This window comes from Dama dama, chromosome 5, assembly GCF_033118175.1.
Source record: "Dama dama isolate Ldn47 chromosome 5, ASM3311817v1, whole genome shotgun sequence".
Classification (NCBI taxonomy): Eukaryota; Metazoa; Chordata; class Mammalia; order Artiodactyla; family Cervidae; genus Dama; species Dama dama.
The window spans coordinates 11847283-11865513 of NC_083685.1; the positions used below are offsets into that span (position 1 = coordinate 11847283).

Consider the following 18231-nt stretch of genomic DNA (forward strand, 5'->3'; position numbering starts at 1 on the left):
CCGGCCATTGACAATTGCTGGGTGGCTTCCCCTTCCCCTGGTTGGCCACTCAGCTCTTCCATCACCCATGTCACGGGTGTGTGTGCTCAGTCATATCCGACCCTTTCCAACCCCACGGACTGTAGCCCGCCAGGCTCTTCTGTCCATGGGATTCTCCAGGCAAGAATACTGGAGTGGGCTGCCATGCCCTTCTCCAGGGGATCTTCCTGACCCAGGTATCTGACCCACGTCTCCTGCTTTGGTAGGCGAATTCTTTACCACTGAGCCACCGGGTAAGCCCAGGGCGTGTTTAAATACTTAGAATGGTGTCTGTATTCCTGCTTGGCCCCTGCCTGACACACGTGCCTGAGACCCACCTCCTCATTTGGTCCCCTTACCCTTGGGGCCCTGACACTGTCACGGAGCTAAAAACTACTTTCCGTGAGAGGTTCTGGGTCAAAGATGCAGAACATCTAAGGCGATCTCTCCACGTCAATACTTTACAGCTGCTGTGGCCACGCCAGCCATCCCGATGTCAGTGTGACCCTGCTGACTGCCTTCTCCTTCCTTTTTCAGGGTGGCCAGACATAATCAAAGCAAGAGGCCCAGGGAGCCTACCCAAGTCTCAATCTCTCAGGGCGTGCAGAGGCGAAGCTCATAAAATGGCTCTGGACGTCCTCGCCGTGTCCCCCCTCTACCAAGGTCCTGACATCAACAAAATAAGGCTGATAGCCCAGACAACCAAAAAATCCACCACCCCACCTAAAGCCCTGACCCCCGCCAAGACCAAACTCACCACCATTGAGACCAAGAGGATCATGTCCGTCCTGGACGAGACCATCCACAAGGTGGAGCTGGTGAGCCTGCTGTCCCACGCGGCTTCCAAGTCCAAGACTTCGGAGGGGATGCTGGGGCCGGACGTCACCAAGGCTGTGAGGGAACACGAGGACCTCTGCCAGGTCCTCCTGGACCGAGTCAGTTACCTGCAGGAGGAAAAAAGGAAACTGCAGGAGGCGGAAGAGTTCGAGGACGAAGCGTGGTTCCGAGAGCGCCTCTTCGCAATGGACGAGCAGAAATCCCAGCTCCCGCAGCTGATGCAGGAGATCAAAGAATCCACCAAGAACGTCGTGAGACTCCTGCTCAGTAACCCCCAGGCCGCCAGCCTGTTGCAAGCGCAGACCCTGGGCAGGAGTGAGGAAGCCCAGTATTTTATCGATAGCCTGGTAGAACTCCGAGGTTTCCTATTTGAGAAGTTACTCACCAGTCCCATGGAAGCCAGAGACAAGATCCAGTTCATCCAGGACATCACCCGACGGAATCGGAGGCACCAAGAGATCATCGACACCCTGGAAAATGAACTGGCTGCCTGTGTGAGGAACAGGAATGCGGAGGTATGAATACAAGGTACTGGTCAGATTACAGCGGGAGTCCCAGGGGAGAGGCCCCACGTCTTTTGGCAATTGAGGTTTCTTCCCTCCACGGTTTAAATAGTTGTTTTTATTCATTTGCCCCACAAATATTGTTTTGAGCACTCACCAGGTGCCAGGTCTTACAAATGATGAGTCCACATGGTCCCAGCCTCATGGAGTTCATGAGAGGGAAGGCAGGTCTTAAAGAGCTGATTTAATTACAGTCTTGATAAGTACAAGGAAGGGTTAAGTACAGGGAGTATAAGAGAGTGTTATAGGAGGCCTGAACTTGGAACTCAGAGACATGGAAGCCATGACTTGAAGAATGAGAGGGTGTAAACCAGGCGGGTGAAATAGACAGGGACCTTCCAGGCCAGGGCTGGATAATAAATATTTAAGACTTTGCTGACAGATCACCTTTGAGGCCTATTCAAGGAATGTGATCTTTGTCCTGAGGGCAGGTGGGAGGGGTGGACGCTCTAGAAGAATTTTTAAGAGGGGAAAAGATAACATGATCCCAACCTAATAACCATCTGGGTACACCTACTGTGTTATTTTATTTTAAAAATCATTTTTGTTCATCTATTTATTTATTTTTGGTGGCCCGAGCTTGGTCTTCGTTGCTGCCTGCGGGCTTTCTCTGATTGCGGCGAGCCAGGGCTCCTCTCTATTTGCCGTGTGCCAGCTTCTCATTGTGGTGGCTTCTCTTGTGAAGAACAAACTCCAGAGCATAGGCTGGGAAGCCGTGGCGCTCGGGCTCAGCTGCCCCACGGCATGTTTGATCCAAGACCAGGGATCAAACACATGTCCCCTGCATTGGCAGGCCGATTCTTCACCACTGGACCACCAGGGAAGTCCTATGTGTTATTTTTTTACATACATTTTCTCACCAACATCTTACAAAGTCCCTGGAGGTGATGTATAAGTATAGGTTTAGCTGCTAAAACAAAGAGACCCCAAATAATAGGGGCTTAGTCAAGCTGGAGACGGATTTCTGTTTAACAGAGAGCTGGCATGGAAGTTCTGCTTCATAAACTTGTCAGGGGCCCAAGTTCCTTCTGGCTGGCTTCCCTGACATCCCCCACATGAGACTTCAAACTGTGGACCCAAGAGGCTGTTCCAGCTTCCCCCAGTCATGTTGTCATTGGTCTAGCCAGCAGGAAAGAGGAAAGCAGAGGAGGGGGCTTTGACCTGCTCTTTTGGGTCACCACCTAGAAGCAGCATTCATACAGTTCTTAGCCAGTGCTAGAGATGCTGGGAAAGTGGTCTGTAGCTGGGGCCAGGCTCCCAGCAAAATATTTTGCTCTACAGCCTTGCCAGGGAGAGCAGGTCCTGGGGGACAGCTGCCACCTTTTCATCGCCCCGTGATAGATGAGAGACCAAGGCCATTCTCCCTCCCTGATGCACTGGTTTCCTGACTTGGTCCTGTTCAGCATTCACTAGGGCTTGTTGATGACTACTTGTGTGATGATTTGATTGGGGTCTGGGTCTCCCACAAGAGGACAGGGACCTCGTCTCTCTCAGCCCCCCGCTGTGTCCCCAGCAGACCTGGCATGAAAAGCAGACATGCTAATTATTTGGTGAGTGGAGAGATGACAGGCTCCTGGGAGTTCAGTCCGAGGAGGTCACTCAGAGGTTGGAGGGGTGTGACTTAGGGACAAGGGCAAGACCCCACCCTGCCAAGTGTCTTTGCTGATCTCATTCAGGTGGTGGAGAACAACTTGGGGCTGCCAAGTTGGACAGCTCTGGGTGGGCAAACTTCATTTCTGCCAGGTGGGCAGATTTCATCAGGTCATCGACTCTCAGTGTAAAATGAGGGGGTGACACCAATAAGGCAGGTTTCAGGGGTCCACACGAGAAGCTCTGACTCCTCATAGTACTGCGTGCCTTCAGACCCAGCACCTGAAGATTGAAGACTTGCCCACAGGATTGGCTTGCCTCAAACCCCTTCCCCAACCCCACCTGCCACTCCCTGAGTCCAGGAAGTTAGCTCAGACCCACCGCGACCCCACTGCCAGCCGCCCCCCAGCCCAAGGCTGCCGGCCTGAGCCAGCCACAGCACCGGCGTGTTCAGAGGGAAACCCTAGTGCTTGTGATCAGCCTTTGGAGCTTACTTACGGAACAGCCCCAGCTCCCCCACCCCCAACCCTAATTCCTGTTTCAGGACCCACTGAGGGCAGGAGCCAAGCCAAGCCCTCAAGGGGAGAGCCGGGTGGCATCCCCTGTGCTGGCTGTTTACCTCACACCTACACTCATCACGCCAGGTATCGCTGCCAACTGGGTGCTTCCCATTGTGCCTCAGGCAGGAGCATGGAGCTGTCTCAGGCACGCTGAGCCCTTGGCTCACGCCAGGAAATAGAGGGTGGTGGCCACAGACGTGGGCTCCAGATGGGACAGACCCGGCTTCAAATTCCAGTTAAGCTGCACAACCCCAGACAGACTCAACCCCTCCATTTTCCCGTCTCTAGGCAGGCGGCCCCGTCTTCATCCAGGGCCGGGGGTAGGATTGGGAGACATAATAATGCCCCCACCCACCTCTGAGAGCTGCAGGCACGCCAGCCTCCCCTGCCACGGTGACCCATGACCGCGGGGGCTACCCTTGAGAGTCTCTGCTCTTTCCGGTCCAGGTGGAGAAGGAGAACTTTGTGATCCAAGAGCTGAAAAACCACCTGCACCAGGTGCTCAAGTTCTCGGAGAACAGCCTCCAGCGCACCAAGCAGGAGGCGGAGAAGCAGCAGAAGGCGGACTCCCGGGCCTCGCAGGCCAGGGTGGCCAAGATCCAGCAGGAGATCCTGGTGCTGCAGTCGCAGTTCCACAACCTGGTCACGGAGAACCGGGAGGCAGAGCAGGCGCTGAGGAAGGTGCCCTGGGGAAGTGGGACGGTGGGGGCAGTGGGGCCACCAAGGCAGGAGGGGGCAGAGCGAGGAGCAGGTGCCCGGCAGAGGAGCTGCGAGGGGACTGGGGGCAGAGACATGGGGTCCCACTACATGCCAGTTATGTGACCTTGAGCAAGCTCCCATGCTCCTCTGAGACCCGCAAAGAGGACGACACCCACCGCCCCCCACCCCCATCCTGCAAAGGAAGTGAAGGCACACGGAAACCTCTGGCAAATCCCTCAGCTCCCTCCAAGCCTTAGTTTCCACATCTTGAAGATGATCGTGATTGAATAGGCCTTAATGAGTTATTACGAAAACTAGGTGCTCAATAAGTATCCTTTCTTCATCCGCCTTCTCCCTCATCTCAGCCAGGACCCAGGCCCCACAGGCACCCAGTTTGCTGCGGACTCCCTTTCCTTATCACAACTCTTTCGGGAATCTGCCGGAAGCCCTGGGCCTCTCCCCCATGAAAAGGCATCTGCGCACGGGGGTGGGCAATTCTGGGGTCACAGGCTCCCTGAAGCCAGCCTGTGTGTGGTGCGCAAGCTAAGAACTGTTGCACTGTAAGGACTGTGTGTTTAGTCGCTCTGTCATGTCGGACTCTTTGCAACCCCATGGACTGTAGCCTGCCAGGCTCCTCTGTCCATGGGATTCTCCAGGCAAGAATACTGGAGAATACTGTCCATTTCCTTCTCTAGGGGATCTTCCCAACCCAGGGTTTGAACCCGGGTCTCCTAAGTTACAGGCAGATTCTTTACCATCTGAGCTACCAGGGAAGCCCGTAAGAACTAAGGAGCCGATTTTTTTAAATTGAGGTGAAATTCACATAACAAAAAAAAATAACCATTTTATTCAGTGGCACTTAGTATTCACAGTGTTGTACAACCACAGCCTCTCTCTAGTTCCAGAACACTTTCATCACCTCCAGACAAACCTTGTACTCATTAAGCAGTTTCTCACTCACTCCCCTTCCCCCAGCCCCTGGAAACCACTAATCTACTTTCTGTCTCCATGGATTTGCCTATTCTGGACTCTTCATGTAAGTGGAATCATAAAACATGTGGTCTTTCTAGCATCTCCTTTTCAAGGCCCGCCCACATAGCATCTGCCAACTCTTCACTCCTTTTTATGGCAGAATAACATTGCAGAATTCCAAAGAATACAAGGAGAGCTAAGAAAGCCTTCCTCAATGATCAGTGCAAAGAAATAGAGGAAAACAATAGAATGGGAAAGACTAGAGATCACTTCAAGAAAATTGGAGATCCCAAGGGAACATTTCATGCAAAGATGGGCTCAATAATGAACAGAAATGGTATGGACCTAAAAGAAGCAGAAGCTGTTAAGAAGAGGTGGCAAGAATACATAGAAGAACTGTACAAAAAAGATCTTCACAACCCAGATGATCACGATGGTGTGATCACTCACCTAGAGCCAGACATCCTGGAATGTGAAGTCAAGTTGAGCCTTAGGAAGCATCACTATGAACAAAGCTAGTGGAGTTGATGGAATTCCAGTTGAGCTATTTCAAATCCTAAAAGATGATGCTGTTAAAGTGCTGCACTCAATATGCCAGCAAATATGCCAGCCACTCAGCATGGCCACAGGACTGGAAAAAGTCAGTTTTCATTCCAATCCAATCACTACTGCACAATTGCACTCATCTCACATGCTAGCAAAGTAATACTCAAAATTCTCCAAGCCAGGCTTCAACAGTATGTGAACTGTGAACTTCCAGATGTTCAAGCTAGTTTTAGAAAAGGCAGAAGAACCAGAGATCAAATTGCCAACATCCGCTGGATCATCAAAAAAGCAAGAGAGTTCCAGAAAAACATCTATTTCTGCTTCATTGACTATGCCAAAGCCTTCGACTGTGTGGATCACAACAAACTGTGGAAAATTCTGAAAGAGATGGGAATACCAGACCACCTGACCTACCTCTTGAGAAATCTGTATGCAGGTCAGAAAGCCACAGTTAGAACTGAACACGGAACAACAGACTGGTTCCAAATAGGGAAAGGAGTGCATCAAGGCTGTATATTGTTACACTGCTTGTTTAACTTATATGCAGAGTACATAATGAGAAACGCTGGGCTGGAAGAAGCACAAGCTGGAATCAAGATTGCCGGGAGAAATACCAATAACCTCAGATATGCAGATGACACTACCCTTATGGCAGAAAGTGAAGAACTAAAGAGCCTCTTGATGAAAGTGAAAGAGGAGAGTAAAAAGTTGGCTTAAAGCTCAACTTCAGAAAACTAAGATCATGGCATCTGGTCCCATCACTTCATGGCAAATAGATGGGGAAACAGTGGAAACAGTGCAGGCTTTATTTTTTTGGTCTCCAAGATCACTGCAGATGGTGACTGCAGCCATGAAATTAAAAGACGCTTACTCCTTGGCAGGAAAGTTATGACCAACCTAGACAGCATATTAAAAAGCAGAGACATTACTTTGCCAACAAAAGTCCGTCTAGTCAAGGCTATGGTTTTTCCAGTAGTCATGTATGGATATGAGAGTCGGACTATAAGGAAAGCTGAGTGCTGAAGAACTGATGCTTTTGAACTGTGGTGTTGGAGAAGACTCTTGAGAGTCCCTTGGACTGCAAGGAGTTCCAACCAGTCTATCCTAAAGGAGATTAGTTCTGAGTGTTCATTGGAAGGACTGATACTGAAGCTGAAATTCCAATACTTTGGGCACCTGATGTGAAGAACTGACTCACTGGAAAAGAACCTGATGCTGGGAAAGATTCAAAGTGGGAGAAGGGGATGACAGAGGACAAGATGGTTAGATGGCATCACCGACTCAGTGGAGATGAGTTTGAGTAAACTCCCATCTCTTTTGAAATTATCCACAGTTTGTTGTGATCCACAGAGTCAAAGGCTTTGGCATAGTCAATAAAGCAGAAATAGATGTTTTTCTGAAACTCTCTTGCTTTTTCAATGATCCAGTGGATGTTGGCAATGAGTTTGAGTTTGAGTTGGTGATGGACACGGAGGCTTGACATGCTGCAGCCCATGGGGTTGCAAAGAGTTGGACACAACTGAGTGACTGAACTGAACTAAACATTCCATTGTATGTACAGGAGCTGATCTTTTAAAGACAAAATTAGAGCACATTCCTCTGCTGTGTCTAAATCCATGCAACAGCGAGCATCCCCTCCCCCTTACACTAGAAACCAAACTCCTTCAGCTGCAGACCCTCCCTCTGTGACACAGCTTCTCACTCTGAACTCACCGGGACCATGCTCCCCCCTCGGCCATGCCATCCCAGCCACACAGGCTCAGGTGCCTATTCTTTAAACATCACAAGATTGTTCCCACCTCAGGGCCTTTGCACCAGCTGCTCCACCTGCCTAGAATGTTCTGGAGCCAGACAGCTGGCTTCAAACCCGAGCTCTAACCACCCATCAGCTCCGTGATCTTGGGTCCAGTGAGTCAGTACTCCTGATCTTCCATGCCCTCATCTATGAAATGGAGAACCTACCTTGTGGTGTGGATTCGGGTAGGCGAGTAGGCGAGGTGTGACACAGTGCCTGCTGATGCAGAGCAGACTCGGTGCCGCTCATTGTTACTTTCAGTCCATCAAACAATGACTAATTGGATTTTTTTTTTCCAGAAAAAATATAAAGTGGAAACAGAAATTGAGAACTGGATCCAGAAATATGATTCAGAGATGAGTGAAAAGCAGGTATTTGTCTGCCTAATTCTGTCTCAAGTGTGTTTCCCAAGAACCTCTAGGAATCGGGGTGAGGGGGCAGGGGAAGAGAAGCCCTTGGATGGTCCATAGTCTACGCCTAGTTCTGGGCCTCCCGAGAGTGACTTCCCTGTCCCTTCCTTAGGCTCAAGGGTTTGTCTAGCCTGGGGCAGTGAGGGGAGCAGTGGCAAAGGAAGGAAACGGAAGCTGCCAGCCACCAAGTGGCGTTTGGCACCAGATCCAAAGATCTCGGCTCCATCTAGGGTCAACATCCCAGGCTCCCTGTCCCCTCCTGTTCAGCTCCCTCCAGCAGCCCTGCCAGCCAGGACTCATCTGTGCTGGATGCAAGTACGAGTTCACCTCCACCACTTCACTCAGTTGCCCAGGAACTTTCTACCAAGTGCTTGAGATGGGCCGGGTGCCAGCCTCCAGTGGTGAAGAAAGTCCTCATTGTCATCTGGAGGTTCTACTCTAGTGGCACTTATGTCACTTATGTGTGACCTTAAGCAAGGGACTTGACCTTGGATTCTGCATGTGATCAACATAAGCAGTAACACCCAGGCTGGGACCATGGTGGGGATTCAGTGAAGCTCGTACAACACAAGATCTGGCCTGGAGCAGGTGCTCAGGGAACAGCAGTCTATAAAACAGGGGTGTCCTGAGGCCTCCACTCAGCTCTGTGCTAACATCAGTGGCCAGAGCCCCAGCTTTGGGGCCAGGAAGGCCTGGTGAGTACTGGAGAGGACCTCAGCTTCTGAGTGGTCCAACATCAGGCGTGCTGTCAAGAGAAGGGCAACTCGGGCTCTGTCTGATCCCCAGTGCTCTAGGAAGGGGGAGACTGGAGGCTGTGCTCATTTCTCTGTTCCCAGTGAGGGTGGTGGGTTAATGATGGCAAAGACAGTGTCCACTTAGCTCTGCCTCCTCTGGAAGTACTTTGCTTCTAATAGATGCTTGGTGGGAAGGAGGGAGGGAGGGAGATAGGTGTGAATTACAGCAAGAGAGGCTGTGGTTAGTTAGAGGTGGGGAAGAACTGTGGGGTTCGGTCACCTGAGGAAGGTCCTCTCTGGGTATCTTTGTGACACAGACCATGTGGCTGGCAGCGGTTGGCATTTTTTTTTTTAAACATCCCCACTGTGTGCCTGGCACCACCATCTAGGATGTTGCATCCAGCCCAACATTTAATCAGGGAAATAGTTCCCACCTCTGCTCCTGGGTTTGGAATAGTCCCCACATTTCAGATGAGGAAATAGGGAAGGCTTGGAACAAGGTGAAGCCCCTCAAGACGCGGCCAAGCTGAGATTAGAAGCCCAGTGGGCCCAGCTCACAAGCTGGGTGTTTTCCTCATTCCTGAAATTATTTAAGCCGGGCCTCACACCGCAAGCTGGGGATGGACCGCCGTCACCTCTCCCCTTCCCATCCCGGCCTGGGATGCAGACAGGCTTAGCATTGGCGGCCATGCCTGGGGGCGGCAGCGTCTGCAGGGAGGCGGGGAGCATGCGCACAAGAGGGTGGAGACGGAGCTCTGAGCCTGGCGATGGCCCACCCGCTCCCTGCCTCTCGCCCCAGGACGAGTATGAGGAGCTGGACGTCATCCACAAAGAGGAGCAGCTCCAGCTGGAGGAGCTGAAGAAACGGTACGACGTGCTGGTGGAAGAGTTCTCCCAGATCCAGGCCGAGCGCGAGATCTTGACCAAGAAGAGGCTGGAGGACGAGCAGGAGATGGTGCGCATGGTGCGGGCCGCCACGCTCATCCAGGCCCTGTGGAAGGGCTACCTGGTCCGCTCCATGCTCAAGTCCAAGAAGAAGAAGCGGGGCAAGGGCAAAGGCAAGAAGGTCAAGGGCAAAGGAAAGGGCAAGAAGTAAGTCCTTCCTCCGCGCTCGCCATAATCCAACCTCTCACTCGAGAGCTGACCTGGGAAGCCCCTGCGATGGGGAGCCCCGTAGTTTATGACTTTCACGCCTTTTCAAAATTAAAAACCATTGTCAAACACAGCCTACAGATAAACTTCATTTTCCCCAGGGCCCCTGGGTGTGTGTCCACGCTGCAGATGCTTTGTCTATTGTGGGGGGGGGGGGGGGGGGGGGATGTGTGTGTGCGGTGGGGAACACCCCAGGCTGCACCCCCTTTTCTGCCCGCCTGGGTCCCAGACCAGAAGTTGCCATGACTGCGATGGGCGCATCACCGGCCAGGACAGTTGGGTGTGGGTCATAGCCACCGACAAAGGCAGGCAGGGCGAGCAGAGAACTCTTAGAGGGACAGGTAGGGTTTCTGGCTGCCCTCAGCCCCTACTCTGGGTATTACTTTCTTTACAACTTTGCCCCCATTTAAAACTGTGAAAGCGCGGGGTCAAAAACCAGCAACCTCACATTGGCCTTATTTGGTATCCAGGGGGTGTCGAACAATGTATTTTTTAATACACTTCTGGCATTAAAAAAAAAAAAAAAAAAAAAAAAACCACAAAAAACAAAAAACAGAGGCTATGGCTTAGAAATAACTTTTCTGGAAACAACTCAGCATCCAGATAGCCTGGGCCTCCATGTCTTCAAAAGATGGGCAGCAGCGCCCCCTATAGATGCCTGTGGATGGCAGAGATAAGGTTGCCCCAGTCCCCTCCACTCCCAGCTGTCTTCCAGCCCTCACCGCCTCAGTGTCAGTTGCCTCTTTTCATCATACTTGGGCAGTGGCTTCCTTTTTTTTAGTACAGTTTGGAGGAAAGAGGTATTTGTGGCCAATGTCTGTTAAAACATAGGGGGAGGAGATGAAGGCAAATGAAAGCTTCAAGTAAAACTGAGGGGAGGGTACTCATTCTGTTAGAGTTCTAGGAATTTAAACATCCGTGTTTAATATGCTGTGTTTGTGCTGACGGCGCAGCTTGCTGGCTTCCCTCATGGCCCACCCGACTTGCAAAGGCATCTGCACATGGGCCCCTGGTCCTAGTCACTGTCGGCTCCTCCCACAGTTCCCCAGGAGTGTTTGCGCATCTTTTCCCCCAGCGTAGAGGGATAGAACCCAAGATGTGGCCTCCAGCTGGCCTGTCTGGAATCTCCGTGCTTCCTGGAGGTGCATCATGGGAAAATGGGGACAAGGAGAGGCCAGAAGTCTGGCCTCCACCCAACCCACTGGGATGCTGCAATTCTGGGTGCAGCTCCATCAGGGCAAAGGCTTTGCGGTTCTTCCTAAGGTGCCTGACCTGGGACAGTGCAGAGCAGGGGAGGGTGGGCCCTGACCAGTTAGGACTCCATCCTGAATGCTCTCCAGGTGCCATGTGTAACTTTGTGGTCTTACTGGACCCCTCAATTGGGCAAAGTCCAATCATTGTGGATTTTGCTTTTTAAGAACTTTGGTGTTGTAGTTCAGTCGCTAAGTCGTGTCCAACTCTTTGTGACCCCATGGACTGCTGCATGCCAGGCTTCCCTGTCCATCACCAACTCCTGGAGCTTGCTCAAGCTCATGTCCATTGAGTTGGTGATTGCTCTTCTCCTGCCTTCAGTCTTTCCCAGCATCAGGGTCCTTTCCAATGAGTCAGCTCTTCGTATCAGGTGGACAAAGCATTGGAGTTCCAGTTTCAACATCCGTCCTTCCAATGAATAGTCAGGATTGATTTCCTTTAGGATTGACTGGTTTGATCTCCTTGCAGTCCGAGGGACTCTCAAGAGTCTTCTCCAACACCACAGCTCAAAAGCATCAATTTTTTGGTGCTCAGCTTTCTTTATGGTCCACCTCTCACATTCATACAGGACTACTGGAAAAACCATAGCTTTGACTAGATGGACCTTTGTTGGCAAAGTGATGTCTCTGCGTTTTAATATGCTATCTAGGTTTGTCATAACTTTTCTTCCAAGGAGCAGCTTTTTTCTTCCAATCCTTCAATTTCATGGCTGCAGTCACTGTCCAAAGTGATCCTGGAGCCCAAGAAAATAAAATCTGTCGCTGCTTCCACTTTTCCCCCCTCTATGTGCCATGAGGTGATGGGACTAGATGCCATGATCTTAGCTTTTTCGAATGCTGAGTTTAAGCCAGGCTTTTCACTCTCCTCTTTTACTCTCAAGAAGCTCTTTAGTTCCTCTTCCCTTTCTGCCAGTATCATCTGCATATCTGAGGTTATTGATATTTCCCCTGGCAATCTTGATTCCAACTTGTGATTCATCCAGCCTGGCATTTCGCATGATGTGCTCTGTATATAAGTTAAATAAGCAGGGTGATACTATACAGCCTTGTCATACTCTTTTCCCAATTTTGAACCAGTCAGTTGTTCCATGTCCAGTCTTAGCTATTGCTTCTTGACCTGCATTTTTTAAAGGTAGGAAATGTACATCAGATACATGTTTATATATCTGATTTCAAAACAACTGTAGCCCATATTCTGAACTCAGGAAGACCCAGCCAACCCACCAATCAGTGGCATTAGTTAGAAGCCCATGATGGGAGGAGGATCAGTTGCCCCACTGCCATGGTCGTGATTGTGACATTATTAATTTTGTTACTTAAATCAATTCAGGCCTAACACTGGTCTTTACCTTACAGGGAAAAAAGAAATTAACAAAACTCATGGCTTTGATGAGCTACTGATATATTTAATACATGAAAATAAATACATGACTATTAAAATTTTTGAATGTCCACCCACATATCACCCAGGTCCTCGTGTTCCCCGCTGGTCCACACATGGTGCCTGGGAAAATTCCTGAGGCCTCCAGACTCAGCTGGAAACTTACCCTGAGCAGGAGCTTGGCTTGAAGGGAGGGAGGAAGAGCCCTCCAGGTTGGCGATCATACCATGTATTCACACTTGGTGGGGAGACAATATTGTGGGTGTGATGGAGGAGTTGGGGGACCCTCCTGGGAGACACCCCCTGGGTTGGCACTGATACGCCATGTGGCCATGACAGGACTGGACACAGGTATGTCAAGGGTTGACCCTCCAATCCATATCAGTGGGGAAAGCAGGGAGCAACCAGAGGTGGTCAGAGGGGGGGCACTGCCCACCCTCGCTCTGTCCCCGGGAGTGCTCCACCAATGCCTTGTGTTCTCCCCAGAGGCCTGCCCACCAGCACCATTCTCTGAAACTCTGCCCCTCGCTGTGACCCCATGGGCACACCTGTAGAAAGGACCAAGAAACTCATTTCCAAGGGGGCTTTGTTTTCTGGGTAGCCCCACCTTGTCCGGGGGGAGTTGGCACTGAAACACTGACTGACCGAGCCCTGGGAGTCACTAGGGGGCTCCGGAAGGTCACCCCTGATGGGGCAGGCCTGGGATCTCGGGGCCCATTTGTGCAGGGGCTACTGGCGGGTGGGTGACCTGTGCTGGGGACATTCAGGTGGGTGAGGGAGTGGGAACGCTCCCGCCTCAGAGGGCGTGGAGTGTCTAACCCATCCACGGACAGCCTCCGGGAGCTGGCCACTACCCTGTGCTCTGTTTTTGAGAGGTCAGCTGGGTGAATGGCTCGCACTGGAGTCTCCCTGGGGCGGGGAGAATGGCTGCCCCTAGGGGTAGCCGGGGGTGTCCAGAAGAGGGCGTGGAGCTTTGCAGCATCACCCCTCGCCATCCACTTGGCCTCCCAGCCGGCGCCCTCCTGTCGGGAGCCAAAGAGAGACTCATCGCAGTAAGAAGGAGTGTGGCTGATCAGTCTGGGAAAGGAAGAGAAACAATGAGCAGGGGAAATAAGCCTTGTAACCTTTTCTCACCACCACCCCCCCCGCCCCCCTCCCCCCGCCCCGGCCAGGCCCCTGCAGCAGCAGAGGATTGCCTGTAGATCCCAGAAGTCCTTGTCTCCCAGTGTGGTACCCACAGGGAAGCCACAGCCCTCATGTACCACTATCTTCAACTCTCTTTTCCCCCTGCTGAGCATCCAGTCCCCCTGCATCTTCCCCATCCCATCCTGGGCATGTGCCCAATTGGCCCACGCCAGGCCAATTTGCATACCCCATCCTCCTGACCACACTGATTGGCTCAGGACTAATCACATGACCCATTCTGCCCAATGGGAGTCTCCCTTAGAATCTTTGCGGAAACTTACTAGGAGAGAAATGTCTTTCCTCCACTGAGTGCTTAAGAACAGGCAGGAAGGATATAACTGCAAAAGAGCTGGTGGCCATCTCACCTGGAAGGTGTGTGGGAAAGAATCCCAACAACATTTTGGGTCCCTGTTATATGAGCCCCAAATGCCCTTTGTCTGCTGAGGCCCGTTTAGCTTGTTTCCAAGCCCAATTCTTCTGTTATTTGCAACCAACAATAATATAACCTGTCTTCAGCGCCTTCACTTTTTCTTTCAACTCACCACTTCACCTTTTTCCTAGTGGCCCTGTCAGCCGAACCCTCTGCAGTCATGTGGCCCTTCTAACTGCATTTGAAATTGCACAGCCAAGCACCTGGCATGTAGAGGGTGCTGTGAGCTGGCACACCACCAGAGTAGCTTTTAAAATTTTTGAATATTTACTTAGGGCTTTTCCTGTATAGGCCCAGGACTCAGCTTGTCACTTGTGTTATCTCATTATTTCTCACAAAACCCACAGGATGGCAATATAATAATCCTATTTTATAGACAAGAAAACTGAGGCACAGGGAGGATAACAAGGAAGGCTTACAGACAAGATTCAAATCCAGCCCCTTCCCCTCCCCACTCAAGGGCCCAAGCTCTTGATCACTAAGCCAGACTTAAATGCCTTAAGGGCCTCTCACCTTTGACTAGATTCATTCAGCAATTTTTTTTTTAATTAATCCCACAAATATTCATGGCATATCTATGAGGTGTGAGGTCCACGACTTTAGGCCAGAACTAAAAGTGCTCCCCATTCCCAAACTGCAAGTCTTTGGAAAGTCAACATTTTGGCCACTTGATTTAACTGTTCAAACCCAGATTTGGTTGATACCTATGTCTGTCTGGTACCAAAGTTTCTGCTTAATAGCATCTCTACCTCTTATGCACCTTCTAACTTGACACCCTCTACCTGTCAGCATCCAGCACAAAATTCCACCCTCCAGGCGAGCATAGGGTTGGCTGGTGCCTCCCTGTCAGAGACTTCTGTGAATGCAGCCTACAGTGACACCAGCACTTTCAGCCACATTGTAGATGTCAGTGCTGCTAATGTCAACCTGAGCCTGCCCTGTGCTCCATGGGAACTGTCAAGCAGACGTGACAATAATGGGGTCTTGCTTTTATCTCTGTTGAATTTTATCCTCTTAAATAGGCACTATTCCCACTCTCAATTAGCGTACATGCCTTTTGGCTCAGAATGGATCCCAAATAGGACTGGCTAGTTATTAAGGACTGAATTGCCTCCTCCCAAAATTTGTGTTGAATTAAATTAAGGTTAAATGAGGCCATGGGCTTTCCTGGTGACTCAGTGGTAAAAAATCTGCCTGCAATGCATTTGATCCCTGGATTTGATCCCTGGATCGGGAAGATCCCCTCAAGGAAGGCATAGCAACCCACTCCAGTCTTCTTGCCTGGAGAAATCCATGGACAGAGGAGCCTGGCAGGCTACAGTCCATGGGATTGCAAAGAGCTGGACATGACTGAATGACTAACACACACATAAATGAGGCCACAAAGGTGAGGCTCTAATCCAATAGGATTTGTGTCCTTATAAGAAGAGGAAGAGGCACCAAGAATGTACACACTCAACGAAAAGTCCACGTGAGGACCCAGAGAATAGCTGGCCATCTGCAACCCAAGGATAGGCTTCAGGAGAAACCAACCCTGCTAGCATCTTGACTTTCGACTTTAAGCCTCCATAACCGTGAAAACTCAAATTTATGCTGTTTAGGCCTCCGAGTCTACAGTATTTTGTTATATATAACAAACCTGATTGATTAATGTACTAGTCTTTCATATCTCTGTTCAAGACACTGATGACAATCAATAAGATAGAGCCCTGTGGCCTCCCTCCAGACTATTAATTGAAATAATTTAAATAATCCTTACAAAATAACCACTGGCATTAGATTCCATTTTTCTAACTTGTTGGTGGAAATGCAGCAAGAACCATTTTCAAAATGACTTGCTTAAGTTTAGAATCACATCTATGTCATTTGATGGATTAACCACACTAGTAATCTTATGCAAATTGCTCTGTGATCTTGGATAAATCAAGGGCTTCCCTGGTGGCTCAGAAAGTAAAGAATTCTCCTGCAGTGCAGAAGACCCAGGTTCAATCCCTGGGTTGGAAAGATCCCCTGGAGAAGGAAATGGCAACCCACTCCACTCTTCTTGCCTGGAGAATTCCATGGACAGAGGAGCCTGGCAGGCTACAGTATATGGGGTCGCAAAGAAATGGACACAACTGAGCGACTAACACTCTCTCTGTTGGACAAATCAGCTCACCCCTCTGGGCCTCAGAAGTCCGGTCTAATGGCATTACCATTTATTTATTCCTTAGTGTCAGGTAATCATGCCAACCACTGTACATGTCTCACCCCCTTAAGTCTTTTCAATAACCCCACTACGTCCCACTTTCCACTGTGAGGAAACGGGCTCAGAGAGGTCAAACTGCTTGCCCAAGGTCACATAGCACGTGATCGGCAGGGAATCTCCCTATCCTATTACCTGTATTTGTTCTTCTTCCTTGGTGTGAGGGTTGGGGTGCTGCCACTGGAAGAGGTGGACTCACAGCTCCCATTGGCCCCCAAGGCCTGTGACACCCCTGTCCCCACTCCTCTGGTTCTGTTGGCCTTCTTCATCCATGGTGGGTCAAAGTCTGGTGGTGCAGGCCGTATGCCTGCAGGGCTGCCAAACAAAGTCTCATCCACGTATGATGGCCTAACTTTGACCCGGTAGCCACCCCGGCCGCGGTGCTGAACGTGGAGGGTCTGCATCCCGCTGATGGCCAGCTCCACCGGGGTCTTCATGCTCTCTGTAGTCCTGGGTGACAGCAGGGGTGCTCTGCTTGCCAGGCCCTGCCTCCAGGGTTCCCTAAGAAAAGGGGTCAGGGTGGCAACATCTGTCATCAGAAAAAACTGGTAATCGATTAAGTCTCTGTCCCCAGGGCAAAAAGGTCACATTCTCCCTCAACCAGTCTTCCTCAAAGGGGAGCTGCCAATCCCAGGGAACATTTCAGAAACTTGACCTTCTCTGAGTTGCTGTAATTAAGGGGTGGGCGTCCCTGGTGGCTCAGATGGTAAAGAATCCACCTGCAGTGCAGGAGACCTGGGTTTGATCCCTGGGTTGGGAAGATCCCCTGGAGGAGGACATGGCAACCCACTCCAGTATTCTTGCCTGGAGAATCCCCATGGACAGAGGAGCCTGGCAGGCTACAGTCCATGGATTCGCAGTTAGGCACGACTGAGTGACTGAGCACACAGAAATGACGGGGACAGGGGTGCTACAAATATTTAATGAGTAAATACGCATTCCTAGCATACTGGTGTGTGCTCAGTCAATATTTATAGAACACTAGGGGGATGAACAAGAGATTTGGGCCTGTGCCTATTCTGGCACCAAACAGAAAGCCAACTATGCTGGTGGGGGATGGGGGAAACAGGGCAGTTTTCTATATCTTGTACATATTTATGGAGCAGAAATAATAACCAGCATTGATTGATCTCAAGCCTACCTCCTGCAAAGAGCTTTACAAGCATTGTTTCATTTCATCCTCTCAACACTCCTGTGAGGTAGCTTCCATTATTTTCATTCTACAGATGACAAAACTGAGGCTTCAAAAGGTGTAGTCTCAAGTGTCAGTCACACCTATAAAGCTAAAACAGTGGAAATTGAATTTGACCTGATTAAGGGTCTAAAGCTCGTGCACTTTTAACCATTCCACTAGTAGGGGATCACACCCTGTCCTCCAGCTGCCCCACATTCACCGATCCCCAAGTCCACGTCCCTTAGATGTCTGATGTGCCCGCATTATCGAGTTATTTTCCTACCTGAGCATCTTGGCTCGCTGACGTCGGTCGTTACCCTCAGCGTCCCCTGCTCCCAGGCCTGGACTCTTTTGCGGGGGCCCTAGGGCACCGGTGGCGCGCGCCGGACATCAGAATTGGCAGCTCTGAAATCCGGGAGCCCGCGAGCCCGGGAAGTTCCAAGGCCGCCCCCAGCCCCAGCCCAAGCCGGGGACTCTGCGCGGAACGACTCAGCGCCGGCAGCCCGGCCCTAGCGACTTGTGTTCCGCGCGCGCGCGTCCAACAGCAACCCGTGAGTGACAGGATGGGGCGGGGCGGCCTGAACCATTCACTCCTCGGGGGTGAGTTAAGACCTCCGATTCCGGACGCCCCCCGGAGCCCCCCAAAGCTCCGGCGACCTTCAGCGCCAGGAAGGGGAGTGTGTGCGTGCA

The 18231-nt window shown here is 50.9% G+C and overlaps 2 protein-coding genes across 8 annotated transcripts in view; one reads left to right on the top strand and one right to left on the bottom strand.

The window, feature by feature from the left end:
• IQCD (IQ motif containing D) overlaps positions 1-9940 on the top strand; it is a 48448-nt gene extending 38508 nt beyond the window's left edge. Inside the window, exons 1-5 of one of the 4 annotated variants that reach the window (XM_061141831.1) lie at positions 79-272; positions 556-1370; positions 4016-4249; positions 7880-7951; positions 9524-9940. In XM_061141831.1, the coding sequence (XP_060997814.1) occupies positions 642-1370; positions 4016-4249; positions 7880-7951; positions 9524-9820 (1332 nt within the window). In that variant the 5' untranslated portion in view covers positions 79-272; positions 556-641 and the 3' untranslated portion in view covers positions 9821-9940. Of the gene's footprint in view, positions 1-78; positions 273-555; positions 1371-4015; positions 4250-7879; positions 7952-9523 lie in introns of those variants that run through there. The other 3 variants (XM_061141832.1, XM_061141830.1, XM_061141833.1) reach the window with 3 other exon arrangements.
• Positions 9941-10622: 682 nt separating this feature from the next.
• On the bottom strand, positions 10623-18220 carry RITA1 (RBPJ interacting and tubulin associated 1). Of its 4 annotated transcripts, none has more exons than XR_009692828.1 (4): positions 17825-18220; positions 16503-16868; positions 12674-13584; positions 10623-12243 (listed from the first exon to the last, which is right to left on the bottom strand). XR_009692828.1 is itself a non-coding variant. In XM_061141838.1 (4 exons), exons 3-4 carry the CDS (start codon positions 16802-16804, stop codon positions 13077-13079), a joined length of 810 nt encoding a protein of 269 aa, XP_060997821.1. In that variant the 5' UTR covers positions 16805-16868; positions 17509-17587; positions 17825-18210; the 3' UTR covers positions 12517-13076. The 4 variants fall into 4 exon arrangements, 3 of the variants coding, with proteins under 3 accessions (XP_060997821.1, XP_060997820.1, XP_060997819.1); XM_061141838.1 differs by lacking the exon at positions 10623-12243 and adding an exon at positions 17509-17587 and having other exon boundaries at positions 12517-13584; positions 17825-18210; XM_061141837.1 differs by lacking the exon at positions 10623-12243 and adding an exon at positions 17509-17650 and having other exon boundaries at positions 12517-13584; positions 17825-18210.
• Between the last annotated feature and the right edge of the window lie 11 nt (positions 18221-18231).